Here is a 16,087-nt window from a genome sequence, read left to right as displayed (position 1 = left end):
AGAAAGCGAGAACGTTTCCTATTTACGTTGGTTGTGCTCAGGCGCTACTGCTCTTCGTTGAGTGTAAACAGATAGAGCCAAAATACGTACTTACATAACAAGCACACACACGGCGACTGATGATTCCCATCGCATGTTTTGGCAAGCCAAGAGAATTTTCCACATACTGTTGTCAGTTCTGCACTCAAAGACTACCCAGTGGCTCCTCCACGACGTTTATGAATTGCACCACGTACACGGTTTCGGCAAACGATTTAAAACATTTAAAAGTTGTTCCGCAACAAGCGACAGCAACACATTTGAGCGGCACCATGCCGACCGACACAAGCAAGGGAGGAAGAAATGCTCATGGCGCGCTTTCCCCCTCGCCCAAGAAAATGTCTACGTATACTGGCGGATCATGCGCATGTCTAAAGCGCACAGATATGTTAGTGAAATGGTGAATTATACTTACTTGATTCTGTATTTACATATTCTTTCTTTGATTCACCCAACTCAGTATTTCGCACTCGGTTCTCGGCTACTCCCCCCGAATTAGCATGTCCCACTGCGTACGATTCCTAGATAAAGCATGAAAGTATCATGTCGGTTCGCAGGTATCTTTAAAACGCAGCGATCTGTTGGTAGTATGGTAAATGGTATTTCACGAAGCTTTTCATTTAGTTTACTTTTATTTAGCCATTCGTTCTAAGGCACTTGCGGTGTGCCCGATAATTTGTTGCATAGCATCAAAGTAAATAAAATTGTACTCATCGCCATTAGTTTTAAAGCATTTCATTGAACGCTTTATTAAAGCGTCACTTGACACAGTTTCCAACATGTGTGTTGGATCTGCATGTTTTTTTGTCAATTCCATTTTGTTATGTCACACTCCCCCTTCGTTTTGCCATGCTTATGACTACCGACGATGCTTTTCAAGTGGCTGGATCTCTATTAGTGGCGGCTGGTAGCCTAACATCGCCTTCCCACACTTCGAAGGTGGTCACCTGCGCCCTGGCGTTAGAGTTCATTATTACATTCGCGGGGGAGAGCGGTGTAGCCAACGCGCGGCCAAACAAATGTTCATTCCGTAATCCCTTTGTGAAGAGAGTGCGACCGACTGCTAGCTCACCGAAAGATGCCGCCCTATATGCTTGTTGCAGTGAAGGTTCATCGGATGGTGTGTTTGGTTAGGATTTGCGCGTTTTCCTTTCTTGTTAAGCCACAATGTCGAAAGGGCACGAAGACGCCGCGCTGCCTGAGTGCCTCAGCGAATCGCATTGCGTTCAGGAACGCAGAGGGTTGTGAAGCACAGTCACTTAGAATACGAAACGGCTTAAAAACGTCCGACGAGTCTTGGTGGGCGTTCCGCACTGAAAATAAATCTTTGCGTACACTTTACAATTACCTGATTGTAGCATGGAGGGACAAATATGGCGCTTCAGGGGTGGCTTGTCTACAAAATGTAGTTGAAATATTATAGCCCTTAGGGATTAAGCATAATGGCCACACATGACATAGACAGTGAGAAGATCAAATAACAGAGCAGAACACAGATGAGGTGCATATATAGCTGCCAAGAAAGACAGCACATTCTTTCGCGAATCTGGGCCAGAATTCACAAAAACTTCTTAGGATAGAATTGTTCGTTAGAATTTCAGCCAATCCGGATGCAAGACATATTATTTTCCAAGACAGCCGGCCAATGCCAAAGACCACATACAAAAGAAAAGCTTTGTGAATCGGCCCCTGTTTCTCAAAGGTATCAAAATATGCCCATCAATTTGTTTTGTCTTTGTAACTTAAAACGAGTGTCTCTGCCCAACAGGAATTTATTTCCGACTTAGAACACACTGAATTAAAAGTATCGCTTCTTTTTATGTGCACGCGTACATGCCTCGTCAGTGAAATAGGCGCGAATAAATGGGAGGCCACCGACCTGGGAGAGGGAAGCGAGCGACAGAGGAGGAGGATTCCTGGAGGTGGCCAGAAGAGCGTGCGGCGAAGCGTGGGCACAGGACGCCCGCGGAACGTCGCAGAAGAGGACGGTAGGCTGAGGCCCGCTGGGTTCATCTCCTCTGGCAGTTGCTACGGGCTCCGTGGGCGCTGCGGGTGCTTCAGTATTGTCTGGTGATTGAAAGGCCGAGCGCTGAGCGAGTAGGACGGATCAGCAACGCAAGCGGGGGAAGGCTGAGCGCGAGTCGATCGACCCTGAAGTCGTCGGCACGCGCCGGTTAGGAGCTGAACAAGACCGGCAGAAGGGGCGGCCTAGGTGCGCCCCAAGCATCCTTACAGGGCTTACCATCTTTCCTAATGTCACTAGACACTTTATAAAATTGAAAAGCGAACGTGATGCGTATAAAATAAAAGATAAGCATAAAGAAACGGCAGCGCTTACACATAATCGAAGCGTTTCGAGAACATTCTACGCACAGTGCACAAACAGGCAATAGCACCCATAACGCTTGCCTATTACTCGCGTTCACGAAGTCAAACGCCATTATAATTTTTCTAGTGTGATGACATGCCTAATCTTGAAATCGTCATTGCTGGTGTGTCTTGATAACAGGAGGAGGCCGCCCGTCTTGTGGAAGAGTTTGGCAAGACTGGTGGAGAACCAGTGGACGCAAACCAATACCTAATTCCGTGCGCCTTCAATAACATCGCTTCGTTCTTCTACGGCAGCCAGGTGCCGCACGATCACCCAAGCCGGCGGGAACTCAATCAGGTGTTGTTGAGAGTGAGCACGGCTGTCAAAGTTGGCCTGAACTACAGATTCTACCCCAGTTTCCTCCGCGAACTGATGGCTCAGCTGCCGTTCACAAGAAATGGCCGCCTCAACAAAGCCTTCAAGGAGCTGGATGCCGTTTCTGAGTAGGTGAACAAGTTAACTTTTACGCTTATAGTAACTTCTATAAATTCCTTACATAAACTAACGAACGCTTACGAATACCACTGCTTTTTACAGTATATTGCTTAAACATCGGACGTGATGTCATGACAAACACTAGTATTTGTTTCATAACGTCATGTAGTTCTCGGAATCCATCAAACCTAATCGCGGTTTCGTCAACATGAGAACCCGCCGTGGTTGCTCAGTGGCTATGGTGTTGGGCTGCTGAGCACGAGGTCGCGGGATCGAATCCCGGCCACGGCGGCCGCATTTCGATGGGGGCGAAATGTGAAAACACCCGTGTACTTAGATTTAGGTGCACGTTAAAGAACCCCAGGTGGTCCAAATTTCCGGAGTCCCCCGCTACGGCGTGCCTCATAATCAGAACTGGTTTTGGCACGTAAAACCCTATAATTCTTCTTCAACATGAGAGAATAACTTCCGCCGGTTGCTGCTTTACGCTGATTAGAAAAGTACAAAGCGAGGGCGAGGAAAGACGAGAAACTACGGAGTTCTTAATTACAACAGTTTTTTATTGCAAGCGGGGCGAACATATATGCACATTAATAAAGCACGCGAATGCATGGTGGCCTGCCACTACATAGAGAATACTTTTCTTCGGAGGGCTAAGTTGATGGCCACACAGACATATCACCTCAAGGTGATAGGAAACGTGCCTGTATTTGTCAAACTGCAATCGTTCTTTTTTTTCCTCAATAGAGAAAGCAAAATTGTTAGGCACCTGAAAACGAGGCACCCTCGAAGATATAATTAAAAATATAGCTGCTCCGTTACTTCGGAAAATGGTGCCTCTTCGGCGTTTATGCGCTTCTCGGGTAGCGGAATCGTTCCGCACCACTGCTATTTCTGTCATTAGAACTGAAATGGCTGTTGTTATTTCTTATTTTCCCGTTCTCCCAGTAAACGACGTGTTTAATTTAGCCAGCTTGCTTATTTCACAAGTGCTGCCAGCCTTTGGTATAAAGGTCATAAGCAGCAGTCGGTACTACAAAAGATAAAAAAGAACAAGTAGCACTCAAGTAAAGCCAACGAAGTAAGAGATACACAGTTAATTCTTCCAAGAACTAAATTTTAACATAGGTTTGAACTTTCAAGCACGTTAAAATGAATTGTTGGAAATGACTTCACGACAACATAGCGAAATCTGTTATTCTTTATGTCACCTTGAGGAGGAAGAAGCCGTTGAGGTGGGGTCTACAGCAGGAGCCCTCGCGTGAGGAAACCAGCCAAACGATAGGAGGGTGTTCTTTCTGTTAGCGTTTTAGTCATTTAACCTTTGGCAATTTTTTCCAATTGAATATAGTTGGAAGTTAGCGCTTGTGTCTCTTACGCCGATATTCATCCTAGCTCGCTTGTGCTTTGTAGCATTCCATTATTCGACTCCGAAATCATTTTCAGTCTAACGCTAGATTGGTTTTCCTGTCGAAAAAAGGAAAAACATCCGGGTGGACCCTTCTCACGATGAATGTGAGATAGGTTCACTAATTTGAGATGGGTTCACATGGTTGACTAATATGCAGAGGTGAGCTTTATCATGGCTGAAAATAACCAAGTTTAAATAAAATTATATTTCGAACGTCAGCGCTGCAGCACAAGACTACATAACTTTGTTGTCCCCACTAATGTTGTCTGCCCTGGTACCAGACATTCCGAACCGCGTTTTGTTGTAATGCTTCTAAATCAGTGCATGCATTAACTCGCCACAGCGACCACGCAGTTTCCTGTGAAAGGCATTAAACGTCTTTCGTGACATGCTTACCACGCTGGGCAGCAACAAAATGGGAGCACGCATCACGCGCTGCACAGTCAAAGACAGTATTACAGCGCAGACTCAGTAGCTGAAGGCCAAATTATGCAGTTCCTCGTCAAAAAAGACTGACAAATCATTTGGAGTGTGCCACGACAACGGATCTACAATGACGAAAAACCAGCGCCATACCGGCACGTGTGCACACTGATGACTAGCAGACGACGCTAGGAGCAATGCACATATTGTCAAGTGCATTTTATTGCATCTTAGAACGTTACAAAGCGGCTGCGTGGTCACGAGCTCAAAGTCCTTGGGTGCGCCCCTTCGTTCTCCTCGTCTTCGCTCGCTCGTCCAAACGCTCATATACAACACTTCCCCCCTCCAGTGAACCCTAACATATCTTAGTCAATTTTATGTTGACATGTTGAAATGCCTAGTCGCTCTGGAGCCTTCAGAACACGACCATAGTGACTGCGTGGGATACAATCGGGCGCGGCTTGCGACTGTTCGGATCGCTGTGTTCTATCGGGCGTCCCTGCTTCAGTGGGCAAATCCGGGTACGCATTAGGAGACTAGACAGAAGCCGTGGGTTCATCTTCTGCCGGACGCTCGACCCCTGAACTGAATAATGGTCGTGTTTTAATTAAACGATTGTCTTCGAGTGAGTCATTTCCTGGAAAAGAATGATAGGATGATTCCTTGAACTGCGTTTTCAATCAACGTATATCTTGTTTTTATATGATCCACGTGACGCCTGTACCGCCTGCCATCCTGAGTCATCGTTGCAAAGTACCTCTTGCCGCATTGTTCCACTACTACAGCGGGTAGCCAGGAGGGGTTACTTTTCGGGAAATTCTTTATCCACACCTTGTGACCTGGCACATAACCTTTTCTCATATCGTCCACCTCGGTGTCCTCGGTGATGTGGTTGACCAGGGCAGGGGGTGCACCGGTGCTGTTTCCAGGTGGAACTTGGAAACAAGAACTGGACAGTCATCCGCCACCGTCAGCAGCACGGTGCGGGCGATAGCATTTGTCTGGTGCACCACGATAGCAGGTTGATCCGTCAAAGTAATGGGCCAAGTCCAGGTGAAAGCCAGAAACTGGATAAAGAAGAAACATGTCTTTAGCCGCGTCTGCATTCTTGCTGTCCGCCAACGCCCACTGAAAGGCGCGAACGATACCCGGTCGCTTAAATACAACACGTCGGGTGATGTCCTCGGTGATGTGGTTGACCAGGGCAGAGGGAGCACCGGTGCTGTTTCCAAGTGGAACATGGAAACAAGAACTGGATAGTCATCCGCCGCTGTCAGCAGCACGATGCGGGCGATAGAATTTATCTGGTGCACCATGATAGCAGGTTGGTCAGTCAAGGTAATGGGCCAAGTCCAGGTGAAAGCCAGAAACTGGGTAAAGAAGAAACATGTCTTTAGCCGCGTCTGCATTATTGCTGCCCGCCAGCGCCCACAGAATTTGCTTCCCTATGGCACATTATTCCAAGAAGCGGCTTATGGTCAGTCACTATGAGTACATGCCGACCGGCAATGTACTGATGAAAATGCGTGACTGCAAGCACTATTGCAAGCCCTTGTCTGTCGAGTTCGGAGTAGTTTCTCTCACATTTGCCTAGTGTTCTTGACGGAAACGCTACTGGCAGTTCGTGTCCGTTTCCGTCTACCTGCGCAAGAACTGCTCCTAACCCATAACGCGAAGCATCACAGCTGAGCATCAGTGGGCGAGGGTCGTCGTAATGCGCAGCAACCGTACACTCATGTAGTGCGTCCTTAAGTTTGTTGAAAGCGGCTTTGTGCGGAGTTTCCAATTCCACTTAGCTTCTTTATCCAATAGACGATGAAGAGGTTCGGCGATGGACGCTTTGTCTCAGAGGAACCGGCTATAAAAACTTATCATTCCTAAGAATGACTGTAGCTCGGACTTGTTTGTTGGTTCAGGCGCACTCGTTATAGCTTCAACCTTTTCAGACGTCGGCTCAACTCAGTTAGCGCTAACTTTGTAGCCAAGGAAATTCACTTCGCGTACCGCAAATATGCATTTTTCCTTGTTCGCTTTGAGACCTGCCTTTTGCAAACGTGCAAAAATGCTTCCAGTCGATCTAGATGCTCTTCATTCGACGCTCCCATGATGAGGATATCGTCTAAATAAGCGCTTACACCGGGTAGTCCAGCGAGCAGAGTATCCATAACACGTTGGAATATAGATGGTGAGGCCGAAACACCGAATGGCAGTCGCTTCATTGCGTACAAGCCTTTAATTGTGTTGATAGTCAGCATCTACGAAGTGGCCTTGTCGACGTGCAGCTGTTGATAAGCCTGTGTCAAGTCAATCTTTGAAAAGATCTGTCCTCCTCGAAGTGTTGCAAGCAGCTCAGCTGCCGTTGGCAAATGATACGCCGTTGGCTTAATGCTTGCGTTTACTGTGCTCCTGTAATCCCCGCACAATCGTAAGGATCCATTTTTCTTCCTCACGATGACCACTAGCCTCGCCCAATCACACACGGAGATTGGCTCAATTATGTCTTGAGCCTGGAGTTTGTCGAGTTCTCGACATACGGCATCTTGCAATCCATATGGCACTTGGCGGCATTTCAAAAATTTCGGTGTTGCGTCTTCAGCAAGTTCAATGCGTACAGGTGGCCCTGAATGTCCAGTGAGAGATTCCTCGAACACCCCAGAGAACTTGGTTAATGTAGCGTCGATTGTTGTTTCCGTGAGATTGTTGAGTCCATGCAGCGTAATGCCCAGTTTCTCGAACCAATTTCTTCCTAACAAGCTGGCTCCAGCTCCTCCAGCCACGAGCAAGGGTAGCTGTGCTTTGTTGTTCTTGAAAGATACATTGATAAGCACGGAGACTAGGATGTCCAAACATTCTCTCGACGATGTCCGTAAAGCGAGCTTGCGTTCTCTTAACACCGGGGCATCTTCAGGCCAGAGGCGAGCGAACGTCGCTCCACTTATACAAAACGCACCTCCCGAGTCTACTTCCATCTTGACTGGCCGACCAGTCAGTCGTACTGTCACGACGAACCTAGCTGTGGTTGTGATCTCTAGTCCTCTGTGAAAAACAGTAAGGAGGCCGCCTTCCTGTTCCTCTAAAACTTCGTCCTCCTCTAAACGATGACTTCCTTGGCACTTCTGTGGTTTAGCCTTTTTCTACAGGCAAACTTTCGCGATGTGACCCTTTTTGCGGCAGAAATTACACGTAGCATTCTTTAAGTAGCACTTGTCGCCCTTATGATCTGCTAAGCATCGGAAGCACTGATGCGCCTTGCTTGTAGAGCCCTCGCGAACATTATGACGATGTATATCAAAATTTTCAGCCTGTTGCTGAGTGCTTTGAATCTGTCTCTGCTGATCTCTTGCTGATTCAGCAGTCAAAACAAGCTTGTACGCTTTCTTAAACGTTAGCTTATCTTCAGCTAGCAACCGTTGAAGATGAGAATCGTGGATCCCACATACCAATCTGTTTCGTAGCATAATTTCCAAAGGAAGCCTTATACCCCCTGGTTGAGACTGTAATTCCGCGTTTCCACCCGACGCATCAAGACCCACCGTCATGGAATCTGCGTTGCCAAAGTTGCAGTCCTTTGGCAAAGTTCGCAGAGCTCACATATAGTCTTTTACTGATTCATTAGCGAGCTGGTCTCGTTTCTGGAAGCGGTATCGTCCAAGTAACTAAGACGGACGGGGGTCGAAGTGCTGGCTCAGTAACTTGATGATGTCCACCAAGTCCACCTCAGAAGGTTTCCGTGGTGCAACCAGGGCCCTAGGCGTCTCGTAGGTTTGCTCACCGCACAGCGTGAGGAGAACCGCTCGCTTATTGGAAGATTAGACGATGTCGTTGGCTTCATAGTAGAACTTCAGGCGCTCTACCCATGATGACCCCGAGGTGCCGGGCACAAATTCCGGTATCTTGCCTTTAGGCATCGCCTTCCAAGAAAACTTGCTTCGCGGGGTCGCGTTCCCTCGTCGCCAGTATTGTAAAGTGTCTTTTATTGCATCTTAGAACGTTGCAAAGCGGCTGCGTGGTAACGAGCTCAGAGTCCTTGGGTGCGCCACTTCGCTCTCCTCGTCTTCGCTCGCTCGTCCAAACGCTGATATACAACAGCACACTAAGCATGGTGACCACAGCGACTCCGCTCGATCTCACAAGGAATAATGTCCGAGAATATTCCAGATATACTCCTCTACGAAACTGCCGAATCACATTTCAAATAGTCGAGCAGAGCACATCGGCCGACAGCTTCCAGTTGCCGTCACGTAGCGAACGCACGCGCGGTGAGGTAGGGAGTCCCCTTACTGACATGACACCCGAGAGGACACCACTCAAAGATCTCGGTAATAAATGCCGCAGCAGAGACGCGGTAATATATGAGGCCTATATGAAACCAGATACCTTTCTTCAGCTTTTCAATGAGCACGTCACGTAATTGAGCGGCGCCGTGAGGCAATAGCACGTGCCACTACCATGAACATACCTTTAGACAAGTTTTTCTGAATTTATTTGAGGCTGTTTCGATACCCCCTATGCAGCAGAGAAATCATAAATGTCTTTATTGCGATGGAAATTATATGCACACTTCAAGCGGATTTCTGCCGTCGTCGTCGCCGTGAGGTTCGTATAAAGTCCAAGGGCGATAAAATCGTCGCCGCGCGCCGTATGTGCGAGGGACGCGCGCTTTCACGGAGAGCAAACGCGACATCTTCCGTCGCGCGATAGGCCGGGGGGGGGGGGTATGGGAAGGAGGGAGGGGGGCGGCGACACTGTGCTGCGGCACCCAATGCGTATCTTGAAACCGGGCGCAAGGGCAACTGGCGACTCAATCACAGAACACCCATACAAACTGTACCTTCCATAGTGCAACGGAAACAAGCGTGGCGGTGCTGTTGTGAACTAATGTATGCGACCGAGAGATGGCGCTGGCAAAATCAAAACTAATATCATCACCATTACGTAGTGAGCAATATGGCCACTACGGTAGCGATTCGTAGGGCTTGCCGTGCTGCTTGCTGGCTGGTTTTGGGCATATTGTTACTGCTTTCGCGGCGCTATTCGTGTGCACTTTACTCTGACATGACTACAGATATTTTTATTATGTCGCCAGGCGACCGAGAGGCCTCAACTGGCAATAAAACACTTTAAACAAGTAAGCTTACATTGTTTATTGTCAATGATGAATGAAGCCGTACATGCTCACCATTTTTCGTACAGGTCAGGTGGATCTAATGTTGTCCGTCACTGGATTTACAACATAGCGAAACACAGATAACCATCTATTTAATGAAACCCAAAGCTGAAATCGAGCGAAGTTTTCTCATCGTGTTCCGCATGCCGCTAAAGCAGGGAGAACGTAGCTTCTGACAGCGATATTAACGCTGAGCTACCCGCGTACTTGTATTGCGTACAGTGCTGCTTGACGTTTTATATTTTCTGCGTTCGACGATTTCAGCTACATTAAAGAAAGGAAGAAAAAAAATTGCTCGGCAAAAATGTACTGTCAGCAAGATAACCTTGACCTGCAATGTCCCATTGCTCTCCTAAAGCATTGGCGAGAGGCACGCAGTGTACGGGGGGAGGGGGGTGACGTTATGCTAAATTTTACATGTCTTATTGTAGCGGTAGAACGCGAACAGAAGACAGGGAGACGTTCTGCAAGAACAGCAGGACAACCTGTTCAAACAAAACAGAACAGATACACGTCTGCTTCGTTCTCTAAGAATCCCACTGACCCACTAGACGGAGTCCGTTAATGCCCCCCTCGTCGTTGTCGTCTGCCTAGAACACGCGCGTCAATATTGTCTGCACCTGATATTCTTCTGCTGCACATTTAGTGTTTAGGTGCGGCAGTAAATGCTTTGATACACGTGGAGTACTCGTAGGGAAACCAAGGAATGTTGTGGAGACAGCAGTGCTTACAAGGACTTCTGCAAATATTGTGTGAATAAACAAGGACACTCAATCAACTTATAAGCAAGCCATATAATGCCCAAATGTCCTTGGAAAATGTAATTTGCGGTTTCATGTTGAAAAATAATCTCGGTATATGTATTCAAACAGGGCAAAGAGGTTACAAGGAGACGAGCACTTCAGTTGAGTAACAGGGAAGCCTCAGCTTAGAGCCAACGTTTCACGAAGCAAGCATATTTGTGAGGGCCGAGACGAAGACAAGTTCCCACGCTGAGGTTTTTCTTGCTCGTCCACTGTTGATTAGCTGAATATTCCCCGAACTTATTCTTCGAGTACCTTGCAAATTCGTTTTGGAGTACAGTGTGCTCGGGTTTGTCACCTGCTGTTTGAAGAGAAAGAAAAATTGCTTTTAGTGATTTATCAAGTTTGTGAAGTATAAAATAGGCTGGCCGGTTGTGTGAGCTTGCCATTTCTAGCTATCTCTTATGGTGCAGGGCTAGCCTAGTTATTGATTTCATGCAAACTGTACATGAGCCCCTTGTAGTAAACAAATGTAAAATAATGCGGGTATTCATATCTAATTCTAATCCTAGCACTTGCTATGTTAACAACGTTCCCTCAGATTTTGTCATGCCATATAAATATCTCGGTGTACAGATTACAAATAACTTAAATTGGACCATTAATATAGAGTACGTCATTAGCAATGCTAATCACATGCTCGGATACTTACAGCGCAACATTTCCAAAGCACCATCTACTTTAGAACTACAGCTTTACAAGACTCTAATTCGCTCAAAACTTGAATATGCGTCTGCATTACGGGATCCCAGTCGCGTAAATCTCATTACTTCACTTGAACTAGTACAAAATAATTCTACTCTTCTCATTCTTTCTAATTATAGCCGCACCATGAGTATAACGTCAATGTAAACTAACCTAGCACTTATTCCACTAGCTAATCGCCGCAATGTCGCCCGTATTTTGCTATTTCATAAAATTTTCCGTCACGTCACACTTCATGACAACTTCATACGGCGGCCTCAGTACATATAAAATTGCGTCGGTCATCGCAGTAAGGTGGAAATTGATTCATGTAACACGAAGTCTTTCTTTCAATCTTTCATCACGTGCATCTCCGAAATGGAATCACCAAGTATCGTAGCCATCACAGATAACAAACTTTTTTGCAAAACATTAGCTAACATTCTATAATCAGCAGAATCATTATGTTACAAGAACTCACTGCACTTGTTTGTTTTACTCTACTACTTTATAACCACTCCCCTGTTTAATGCCATGTGGCCCCGAGGGTACTTTAAGTACAAAAGAAAATAATAAAATGAAGAGTGACTGCAAAAGTTTCAGTCAACATGAAGTATCATTTTCTTAAAATTGCATTAAAATAGCATTGAGCGCTTTTGATTGTTTTAAAATTCTTGGCATTTTCATTTAACAAATTATCGTTGCGAGGGAGCATGTTATACTTCGTGGTACAAATTCCCGTCTAACTGATTTGCAACGAGCAGATGACAGAGTTTGTGCATTATCAAGTAGGAGCTTGCGACATTGTTTCTGTTCTTGTTGTCAAGGCTATAATGACTGGAAAAGAAACAAGTTGGGACTCAATACGTTACTTCTCCAATTTTCATAAAACGCCGTTAAAAGCAACTAAGCTTGTATGTCAAATTTCTCATTCCCGCTCGGTACGATATAGAACTGTAGACTGCTGCTTTCCTAATAGGGCTAACATTTCTCTAGCTGGCAAAATTCCAAACATTTCATTGTGAGGCACGTAGTTCAAGAGGACCTGTTGTCATTGTGGTGACAGTTGAGCTTCATTTGGCTTAGCGTGGGCATCTTGCAGACCAATAATCTCTCTTTCGTCCCTCTTCCTAAAAAGAGAAATGACGAAGCCATGACACACATGCAAGCAAAAAATGGTGAAAGAAAAGTTAGTCCCATAAATGAACAAATCACGGTTCTAGTTGAAGTATTCAGAAACATACCCTGTGAGGATTTGGGCCCTTGATGTTACTTCTAGTGGTGACACGTTCACTGTTGACTTGTACGTCCAGAGACAATAAAGTCCAAAGGGATGAGTACAAATATGAGCTGCGTCTTGGAGGCTGGAGGCGAAAGAAAAAAGAGCCTCAATTACTATGGTAAAAGTGTGGGTGAGCTTGTGAGACATGTATGACAAAGAACAGTGCACAAAACACTCCATGACGGAAAAGCACAAACACACAAACACAACACTGTTCTGAGTGTGCATTTCTTTCAGTAGTGTCCTTGTGTTGACTGTGCTTTGTCAAGCCTCGCTTAGATGACAATTGTTTCTGTCAGATACTAGTAATGAACACATTCATTTTAGTATGTCTCAAATGCAAATAATGTAACTGTATCACCCGAAGTACATTTGTCAGTGATGTGCAGTGAACTTATTGCGGTGTATCAGTTATGCAGACTCTACTATTTATGCTCTACTCATGTTAGCAAATTTACCAACTTGGCAAAGTAGCAAGCAACCTGTTTCAATTGCTTTGGTGGGGCAATAACTTCGTAATTATTACTATTTTCTACTTTTAGGAAATTAGTTCACGAATCTGTTTTATCCGCCTCGCACGCAAGGAAATTCAAGGCTGAAAATGCGAAGCACTGCTTTTTTACTCGCGAGCGCACGCGCCCCGGGGCTGCTAGGTTAATCCGCTTTCGTGGCCAGTCTTCAAGCAGACTGTGCTCGGTTCCAGCGATGATTTCTCGCGCTGGCTAACACTTTTTTTTTCAAGAAACATGTCATTACGTGGGCAGACGCGGCAGATCACTAATGGCGCAAGCCGTGCATGCAGCCATTATGACAGTGAAACGCCGCAGCTGATGAAGTACACCGTCTTTAATAACGTTCGCTTGGTGGCAGCTATCGAATGTTGGACGCATAAACTGGCTGAGATAATATTGATATCTAATTAAAACAAACCTGCCTGATGCTGATCAAAGGAAACGACCACCCCATTAGCAAATATTACCGCCACACAATTTGAATCGATAAACGGAACAGACTGCAATCGATACCAAGGGGCTGCTGCCGATCACACCTCAAGGAGGCCTCAAAACCTTTGAAAGTTCACTCGCACGACTATTAGACTTCTCCTTACGCGTCCCTACACTTCGGCCAGAAGGCGGCCCCATCCCATCTGCGTCATGGCGACAGCCACCCGGCCTTTGTCTAGTCTAGGTGGCGTTGCTCCGCTATGCTGCGTGATGCTATTTTTACACTCTGCTTTCACTCTCTCTCAGCTCTCTCTCCCCCAGCTCGGCGAAGCTATCGCACAGCTGGTATGGGGTTTGAAGTTTTGAGTTTACGCCACGAAATTTTCCGACCAACGAGAGGTATACAGCTTCGCCCTAAAATGGGTTGCAGTGTATACGGCAGTCATTAAGAAATCCATACTTGGAGCTTATCACTGTCGTTCAAAAGCAAAGTGTACAATCATTGCATTCTAAGTTTGCTAACATGTGGGGCAGAAACTTGGAGGTTAACGACAAAGCTCGAGTACAAGTTAAGGACAGCGCAAAGAGCGATTGAGCGAAAAATATTAAGCACAACCTTACCAGAGAGGAAGAAAGCGGTGTGGATCATAGAGCAAACGATGTTAAGAGGGAAAAAGTAGCTGGGCAGGCCACGCAATGCATAGGGTAGATAACTGGTGGACCATTATAGTTACAGAATCGGTGCCAAGGAAGGGGAAGCGCAGTCGAAGACAGCAGAAAATTAGGCGGGTTGATAAAATTCGAAAATCTGCATGCACAAGCTGTTTTACCTACCGCAAAACAGGGGTAATCGGAGGCAGCAGTGAGAGGCCTTCGTCCTGCAGTGGACATATCAACAGGCTGATGATGATGATCCAACGCTTTACCCCGCTAAATGTCCCTGGAGTGGACGTAGTTCAACAGTCTACCACGTTTCGTGGAGATAGTATTAGCGAAGGCGGCTGGCTATTGACCTGCTGCTTTCCCTAATAATATTGCCACGTTGAAGTGATGTTTTTTGTCCGTAGGCACAGGGACGATACGACTTGGAAGTAAATACACTTTATCTGGGCGAACTTGTGCACATAAGAGAACTTCTGGCAAAAACTATTCGGCGGTGACGAAAACAACATGTGCGGTCGAACGTCGGCGGAAAGAATGCCAGCACCTTTGCCAGTCCGTTATTTATAACCACGTCGCTAAACGCCCTAGCACACGAACGCGCCATAGCGTTCATGCGCGCGCTATAAACGTATCTCCAACGTGCTATCGACGCCACGCTGAAAACGAGTTGAAAGCGGTGCTGCGCAAAGCACCGAACACCAGAAGAAATAAACGCATGTGGCAATATGACCAAGGTTATAACTGGCTCTTACGAACAGTTTCAAAGTACGAACGTTTTTGTGAATACGGACCCTGAACTCTAGTTAAGGCAATCAATAAATAATTAGTACGGAGCAATGCGAGCAATGGCTCACTATAGCAACTATAGGATTTCTGATCAAGTCCGGCGGGCGGCGGAGGCCATGGAGCCTTTTACGAAGGGTTTCACCCATGAGGTTGAATAAGCTCGTTCACTCGTTCAATCTTTGATACGAACTTGGGTCACTGAGAATGTGCCAGCAGGTGTGTACCTGTATGACGGCAGCTTTGATAACAATATTTGTACCACACTGGGTGCGCCACGGATTATGTGCCGCTCTAGAATAACATAAATGATCTTTTAAATTTCTCTGATAGTCAGCGGAGTTGAATTCGCGCCACGCGCATTTCTTATGGCGGCGGTACCAGAGGGCGCATCGTTTGTAGTGGGGCCCGCGTTAGAGGAACCAAGCTCCATGATTGTTTCGCCATTGGCAAAACTTTGTGTTGCCGGATTGCTTTAACGTTAATCGCAGTAACGACGAAATACAGCGTTAGAGAGGTTGGGGCACAATTAAATCGCACGTAGACAGCATTAAGACCAATCGTGACGGCAGACAAGTTGGTGTCGATGTCGCGATTGCTATACCCTTGAAGCAGGGCCTGTGCACTGGAGTGAACGTTGTTAATCATGTGACGTGGACACTTCACTAGGCTACGGCTATCCGAGCTACCGATACATTAGTTACAAGGATGCTGTATAGGCCACTGCTGACACCCTTCTCAAGTACTAGGACTTGCTGGCTGTTCTTAGTGATAATTCATAACATCATAATTAAACATGCGCCTCCGCGCTAAAATAGACATCTTAAACACGGAAATCAAATCCCATTGCCTACCCTCCGCCATAAACAGTGGACTGAAATGTGCAGTACTGCTGAAGGACAGATCCACTGTCCCTATTCTTGGAAGCTTCTCAAACACCTCCTCAATAGTCAAGCCACCCGCATTTCCCAACAAGATCACCTAACTAAACTTCTCTATACAGTAACGAAGAAACAGGGCCACGCCCAAGTCTTACACCATCTCACCAACAAGTATCTCCCCGTGGGCCCCGTGAAACCTCA

The 16,087-nt window shown here is 46.3% G+C and overlaps 1 protein-coding gene across 1 annotated transcript in view; it reads left to right on the top strand.

Annotated features, from left to right (window-relative positions):
* LOC125946979 (cytochrome P450 2C15-like) overlaps positions 1-16,087 on the top strand; it is a 311,950-nt gene that overhangs the window by 254,068 nt on the left and 41,795 nt on the right. The window contains exon 5 of the mRNA XM_049671232.1: positions 2,549-2,853. Coding sequence (XP_049527189.1) covers positions 2,549-2,853 — 305 coding nt within the window. The remainder of the gene's footprint in view (positions 1-2,548; positions 2,854-16,087) is intronic.

Source organism: Dermacentor silvarum, chromosome 7 (genome assembly GCF_013339745.2).
Source record: "Dermacentor silvarum isolate Dsil-2018 chromosome 7, BIME_Dsil_1.4, whole genome shotgun sequence".
NCBI lineage: Eukaryota > Metazoa > Arthropoda > Arachnida > Ixodida > Ixodidae > Dermacentor > Dermacentor silvarum.
Note: the sequence above shows the minus strand (reverse complement) of the source record. Positions and strands in the feature narration are given on the sequence as shown.